Genomic DNA, 7,390 nt, shown 5'->3' with positions numbered 1-7,390 from the left:
TAAAATGGAGGTGGTAGTTACTGTGAAACGATAGCAATACTGACGTGAGGCCTGAACAGAGGAAAAGGACTTTAACTGTGACCCCTTGTGTCCTGCAGCATCCCCAGTGACGAAGCTGCTCTCTGTGCTGGGTCTGGGAGCAGCATCCTGAAGGGAGTGGAAGCTGACCTCTATCTCACAGGTAAAAGACTATGTTGCTGTTTCATGATCTTTATAAAAATAGTCACTAGAAAACAGGAAAACTGTACGTTTATGAATAACCTGTACGTTTATGAATTAATATTTTTTTTGTCTCTTTGGTGTAACATCTGCATCAGCCTTCTCAGCTACAGGAGGCAGCTTCCTTTTCTGCCGCTTCAAGGGCGAGAAGAAAGGATGTTTCAGTGCTTCCTCCAGAGTAATGCGCTCGGCTGGGTCGTACTCCAACATCTTCTCAATGAGGTCGAAGAGGTTCCTGTGGTCCGAATTGTGGCAGGTCATGAATTCCTTCAGGAAGACAACAACACGACATGGGGGGTTTTAATATTGGAATTGTACTTAAAGCTGCTCTCCGCAAGCGCCTTTTCCCTCTGCCATCTTACCTTTAGGGGATTACACCAACTGGAGACATATCTTCCAGCAGAACTGTGTTCATCCCAGTCCAGCCGGCCATGATGGAAATATTCGTGTTTCCTTAAACAAACAGACCAGGGCTCGTTATTCAAAGATTCGCTAGAAGTTTATCAGCACGTTTGTTCTTGGGAACTGATCTGGGACTGTTCCACAAAGGTGGCCAGCTTGTTAAGTACAGCCAAAGGTGCATCCGAGTTTATTAAACTTCTTAAAAAACGTGCTGTTAAGCCAAATCTGAAAATATTTAAACTATAGCGGTCCAGGCACAGAAAATGTAATTACCTGCTTTTCTCTATCATGTGCCTTGGCAAAGGCCCCAGTACTCGCTCCATCATGGCCAGGTGTTCTCTGTCGTCATTGGTCTGGAAGGAAGGCGAGAGAGACATTTTTCTGTGTCCTTAAGAGGAAGTTATCAAGAACCACACTTCATTCTTGACTGTACCCTGCAACTCATTTCAGATTAAGGAGAAAAGAGAGGCTCTAGTCATCTGTTCCCTGAAGGAAGTTACAGTGCACTGAAGTTTCTTTTCCCTGCCTTATCCTTTCTCTTCTTTGTTGATAAGTTTCAGCAATACTGTCAAGATGACAGAATGCAGGTATTTGCTGCATATTTGGTGATAGAGGAAGCTCATCTGTTACTGGTGTGGCTTGTGTGTTACCAATGTTCACAGGGTGATCCTTCCCATCAAGCTGCTGCCACAATGTTTACTGGAAGCAACTTGGAGCACTCTTCTGCTGAGGAAGTTCGTTCCTTTGTGCCTGCAGCTTCTGTTCTCTTCAAGTTGGCATTCCAGAGAAATGCAGCTTCATTTCTGGCACAGACCTTTCCCCTTAGTCCCCACCTCCCTGGAGCATATTTTCACCAAGCTGAGGAGCATTATACACGCTGCATCCTTTGGAGTTTCACAGCTACCTACCTGAAATACCGCGTATCCAAGGTAGTATCCTATGAGGATACATCCTATGCTCCAAACATCGCATGGCTGTGACCACCCCAGCGCTGTGAAAAGATGCAGAAGGTTCACGTGTGTATCAGACTGCAAACACTTCCACAGCTCGAGCGCTCGAGACAGGCGACACAGCTGTGGCAGTTCCGTAGCAGGCAGAAAGTCCTACGCTCAAGAGCAGCCGAACAGATGTCTACTGACCTAGGATCACTTCAGGAGCTCTGTAAGGTCTTGTAGACACCAAAGGGCTGTGATAATCGAAATCATACGTTGCGTTCCCGAAGTCCGCAACTTTGACGTCCGTATTTTTTAGTCTCCGTTCTTCGCATTCCTGAAATGACACACAAGGGGGTGCAAGTGACCAAGTAAACCCAGACCGGAGCCGAGGGGGAGGTAGGGAAGAGGACAGCAACTTACCAGTTCGGGGTTATATTCTTCTCTGTAGTCTGAATTCACAAGTAAAATATTTCCTGGCTTCAGATCTGTATGTGTCAGCTTGTTCAGGTGCAAAACTGCAAGGTAACACACACAGTTAGCAAATTCTGTAAAGAAAATCTAACAAATAAAGCAAAAAAAAAGAAACATACTTACAGTTCACAGATCTGCAGATCTGATAAGCCATCTGTCTGATGTGCTCCAGCGAAAATGGCAAGAAGCAATTCCCTCTAATGAAGTCAAAGGTGCTGAGCCCCAGCAGCTCAAAAACCATGCAGACATGCCCATGGTGCTCAAACCATTCCAACATCTGGACGCAGTGGCTGCAAGAGCAGGAAAATCCATCAATTGCAACAGAAGTGGTAGAACGCTGAGATACATACGGCATACGGCCCAGAAAGCGATGTCACAGAAATCTTAAAAGCCAAAACAAAGTACAGCCGCCCTTGTCTACTCACTGTGTATTGTTGGGATCCAGCGTTCTTAAGTGTTGTAGCACGTGCACTTCTCCATAAGCTGCTTCGGAGTACCCAGGAGCATTTTTTACTATTTTCACAGCTACATGTCTGTCTGCCCTGAAAAGACAAGGTTTTAACAGCGATTAGAACGAGGAGCGGTTTTAACCAAGACTATTCAGTAATTGTCACCATATACATTGTTGATGAGAATGGCAACCTCATCAGAAAAGGGGTTTTTTTAAGTACATACAGACTGAATAGAATCAAGGTTCATCACTGCACAAAACCGACTAAATCTTTAAATTTTGAAAACACACTCCATACCTTATATATCAGTACTATTCTTAAAGGCCCCGTTCACCTCCCCTTTGTGTTTATGTACGCCGGGCTAATCCTGGAGGAGCTTCCACATCCCATGGCCTAACCTGACCATCAGTCAAAAATGACAGGCCACCTTCAGTCATTTCAGTAGTGCAAATGTAACTGAGGTGTCAGATGCCTTCTAGAGCGACGAGAGAGACAATCCAGTTTCATGCTATCTTGCACAGAGCAAAACCGCCATCGAGCACAAAATCCGTCTGTGACCTGTAAGGTGCTCACTGCTGGAACCCAATGGCCCTGCATCGTCACAGATGATCCCTGAAGGTGAGCAACATGACGTCCGAGAGCTTACTCATTATACAGGCCTGGGGTGGTCCAGGCCCCAGGCGTGCCGCCTGGGGGGGTGCAGCTTCGCCCCACATTCTCTAGGCCCCTCCCCACCACAGCCCCCGACCTCTACCAGGCTGGGGGTGTTACTGAATTTGCTATCAACTGAAATTAAATTATGTTTAATTTAATATGAACATAGAATTAAGGGGTATTTTAGTAGAAATTATTTGTTCACATTTATTGCACTTTGTACCAGCAACCGAACGCTACTCTAAAATCCCTGTGCAGCCCCGCACCAAGGCCAGAGTGACTGGTCAAAATTAACCAGTAGGAGCGTTTGGAACCTGGGTAACAAACACAGGTTGATTTATAACCTGATTTATAATGCATACATAGAACTAGAAGAATGCATGTAGCTGTCAGGGTCTAGGATTGATGGGAACCGAGGAAAACCAACTGTAACAGCTTGCGAGTACCGGCCAAGAAACCGTGAACTTAAGCAGAAGCTAATTCCGGCGGGGGGAGATCGCGGCCACCCACCTGTATTACACCCCAGACCCATTTCTAGACATTTCTAGCTTTCACTGCACATAATCAGAAACAGGAGAAGAATATGTGGATGGTTTCCAAGAAATTATATGTTTATGCATGAATACTTAACGAACGTGTATGAGTAAGTTCTACGTAAGATGCATCGTTTTGATGCTTGGTGTGCGCTCTCGGTGAGACGACTCCCCTGCGCACTCGGCCGTCAATAAAGAAGTGTCTGCTTATCTGCTGTTGGTGTCGATAAATTCTTTATTCCGAGTTTTTGGTAACAGGGGGCACCTGCAGAGGACACACCCATCGCCTCGCCCACCACAGTCCTGCACACCCCTCACCTCCCGGTGCTGTACGAGCAGCAACCCCGGTTTGGGAACCGTGGCAGCCTTTCAGAAACACACAGAGCAGCAGATGAGGAAGTAAAGGTAAAACCTGACACAATCCGAAGGCGCCCACTTCAGGACCCGCTCGGTGACAGCATCAGTAAGAAAAATCACCCGTATTTAAGTCAAGACTTACGCTCTGCGATCAATGCATTCCACTACTCTTCCAAAAGTACCTTCACCCAAACTAGCCATAACCTCATCTATAAAGAAAAAAACCTCAGTCACAAAAGTTGCAAGTTACTCGGCTATTAAAAAAACACAAGCAAACAAAAATAAAACCCACAAAAACACTAAGTACTATCCCCGAAGCTATTCTAGACCGTGCTGCTTTAAATTGTAAATACCTAGTTTGAGAGCTGTTATTGGACAGCTCTCGAGGCACATTTACAGGGATCCCATTCTACCACGTTCATTAACTTCATTTACTATGGGGGGGGTGGGGGGGGAGGGAAAGGGAAAAAGAAAAAATAAATATATTTGATTTCTACAGAAAAGAAAAACAATTCCCACCCCCAGACACAGAAAGAAAAGCCTTGCAAAGCCCCTCACATCTTACGCTAAAAGAACTTATCTATCTGAAAAGTTAATAAATTTTGAAGAATGTTCTATACATCTTCCGCTTAGTACGTCTCCGCTCCGACAGATCAGGTGACCCTCCTCATCCTCCTCTACACTCCTTGATCTTTTCCTTCGAGGACTCTTCTGGAACGGCAACAAGATTGTCCAGCCGATCAATAAACCCGAGTGAATTCAGGTCCGAAAACAAAATTCATTCAGCGGGGAGATATTCAGGCATTCAGATACACGCCAGGCCACAGTCAGTTGGCAGGCGCACTTTCAAATTCAGTCCCTGGAAATTCACAGGGCACAGGCTTTATGTTGCAGGAGGAAAACGTGGCAAGGAACAGGTTTTCAGGTGAGATACGCAGAGCGGCAAGGCAGCAAAAAATTACAACGCAGTTGTTTTTCTTTTAAAAGATGGGTTCACTGAATCTTACTTGAGGATTTCAGTGACCGTATTGTTTTTGGAAGTGAACGATTTAATACTTCCCTATCTAATCTCTCTAAAAACCCCCAAGCAAACAAAAAAACCCAGCCGTGTGGCCAAACTAAGCCGCCCACGGAACAAGGCTCGGGCACAGAACGCGCCGGCTGCACGGAGCGGGGCGCGCAGGGGCGCCCCGGCCACCCGACCTGCCCGCGCCCGTGGGCACGGCCCGGCAAGGGACGAGGGCCGGGCCGCCGGCCGGCCGCCCTCGCCCCGCCGACAGCAGCAGCCGGCCTCCCGGCCCCGCCCCGCCCGCCCGCCCCCGGCGCCGCCCCTCCGCTGCCGGCCGCCGGGGCCGCAGTGAGCACGCGCCGCCCCTCCTGCCGCCCCACCTCCGCGGCTCGGGAGGGCCCCGCCGCGCTCTCCGGCACCCGGCGCTCGCTCCGGCGCTCCATCGCTGCTGCCGCGGCCGGGCTCGGCGCCGCGAGTGGCGGCCCGCGGCCCGCCGCCAAAAGGCGTTGCTAGGAGCCCGCCCGGAGCGCGGCGACGCGTCACAGAGGCACGCCCGGGCGTCGCGACGCGGGCGAAGGCCTCGCGACGCCCCGCAGGCCCCGGCGAGCTGCTGGGCCGAGCCGCTGCCGCGTCGGAACCTCTGCGGGGGGTGCCCGGCGGCGAGGGGGCCCCTAAGGCCGTCAGCCTTTCCGAGAGGGAAAACAGATGTGTTTTAAACGCTAGGACGCAATCCTGTCCCATAGGATCGCCCTCAATGTACAGCTTGGGGTAAAAAAGGGGCTAAAGTTAATGTATCCTCCAAAGAGCAAATTGCGTGGTGTCCCTGTGCGGCGGGCGGAGGAAGCAAGCAGCCGATTCAACGTGAAGGACTGAGCAAGCTTCAGCTTTATTGAAAGACATCACCCCTTATACAAGCCTCTGCAATAACCATGCCTACTCCTCACAGATCTATTGGACACATGTAACAGGCTACATTATAATGTCCCGGCCCCTTGTGGCATCTCAGATCTGTCACAGCATCGTCCCTCTTCTGGCCTGCCTTTGTTTCCTCAGGTGGTTTTTACCATCAAGGCCATTGTGTACCTCAGTTTCTCTCTTTGTTAACATAACAGTCCTTTGCTAGGCATAACTGTACCCGGGGTTTTTTCCTCTGTTTACCTCAGGCGGCTGTGACCAGCTCCTGCAGAGACCCATGGCCTTGCTCTCTGCAAGCCGTTCTCCAACAATTGCCCCTTTTTTCTTTTTGTGCAGGCTGCACAAGCATAAATTCACTAATATTTGTCATCATACAACTATATGCTATTTTAATAATTACTACAATCAATAGTGCTATTCCTAAGCACCGCAATCCTTCTTGTAACAGACCTTGCAGCCATAGGGACAGACCAAACACAGATTGTAACCATTTGTCTCAAGGACTGACAACCACTGGTGTTTTTTGTAAACGTTGCTTCATCCATGGTAATTGGTTTGAATTAATCGACTGTGGTCGGATAGATTAAAACAACACATCCCATCAAAATCTTTACATCCATGCCCCTGGGCAAGTAAAAGAAAGTCTATGGCAGCTCGACTCTGTAACACAGCGCGCCTTAAACTGTCGAAGGTACCTTATCGAGTACAAAGCACCCCACATACTGTCGAAGAGCAATCACATGAAAGCAAACAAACTAGGATTGGTTCTATACTACTGTCCACAAGCCTTCACGCCCTCTACGGTTGGTCCCGTTACGGTGTTCACACGCAGTTCTTCTGTTAGGCAAACATCTTATTTCCCACAGACCAGCATCCTTATTTCTTTGCTACTCACGCAGTTTCTCATCCTCTCGGCCTTGCCGCTGTTCTTCCCAACAGCTACAGCCTGATTACAGTGATGCCCTCAGTCTGGATCACTCATAACATGTCCGCTGTTTCCCAGGCATTCCACAGATCCCCCTTTTTGTTTTTGAGTGATCCAGACCCCTTTTATTGTTCAGTCCATCGTTCTCATAAAACACTTCCACACGCAACACCATTAAAAGGATGACAATGACAATTTAAACTGGTATTCCATGTAAATACAAAAAAACATCTAATAATTGGTAACCTTTTAGTCAAATCATTATTAAACCCTCTTCCTTCTTCAAGATGTAAATTCATTGTATAAACATCACTACAAAACCTAGTGCTATTCACCGGTACTGCTGAAGGAGTCACATCTTGCCATCTCAGCCAGATTGTCTGATTATACCAACCATAATGACCAGTACAAATGCCATACCAAACAGGTCTGGGATGGGTCGGCAGCAGTTGCTAAGCCCAGGCAAAATGCCTACTGTCTGATTGATCTTTCCCTGCCACCTTGGCACAACTCTGCAG

At 48.1% G+C, this 7,390-nt stretch overlaps 1 protein-coding gene across 1 annotated transcript; it reads right to left on the bottom strand.

Annotated features, from left to right (window-relative positions):
• Nucleotides 1-167: 167 nt before the first annotated feature.
• LOC141962437 (dual specificity protein kinase CLK4-like) lies at nt 168-2,304 on the bottom strand. Its single transcript, XM_074910578.1, has 7 exons — nt 2,151-2,304; nt 1,977-2,071; nt 1,761-1,890; nt 1,530-1,612; nt 895-974; nt 582-672; nt 168-486 (listed from the first exon to the last, which is right to left on the bottom strand). The coding sequence occupies exons 1-7, from the start codon at nt 2,302-2,304 to the stop codon at nt 277-279; spliced, it is 843 nt and encodes a 280-aa protein (XP_074766679.1). The 3' UTR covers nt 168-276.
• Between the last annotated feature and the right edge of the window lie 5,086 nt (nt 2,305-7,390).

This window comes from Athene noctua, chromosome 7 (assembly GCF_965140245.1).
Source record: "Athene noctua chromosome 7, bAthNoc1.hap1.1, whole genome shotgun sequence".
NCBI lineage: Eukaryota > Metazoa > Chordata > Aves > Strigiformes > Strigidae > Athene > Athene noctua.
Note: the sequence above shows the minus strand (reverse complement) of the source record. Positions and strands in the feature narration are given on the sequence as shown.

Excerpts from the sequence above, each read along its gene's own strand:
- LOC141962437 (XM_074910578.1), bottom strand. The coding sequence starts at position 2,304 with ATGTTGGAATGGTTTGAGCACCATGGGCATGTCTGCATGGTTTTTGAG. Across the intron at positions 1,891-1,976 it reads AAGAATATAACCCCGAACTG|GAATGCGAAGAACGGAGACT; the intron begins GTAAGTTGCTGT and ends GTGTCATTTCAG. Across the intron at positions 487-581 it reads GTTGGTGTAATCCCCTAAAG|GAATTCATGACCTGCCACAA; the intron begins GTAAGATGGCAG and ends GTCTTCCTGAAG.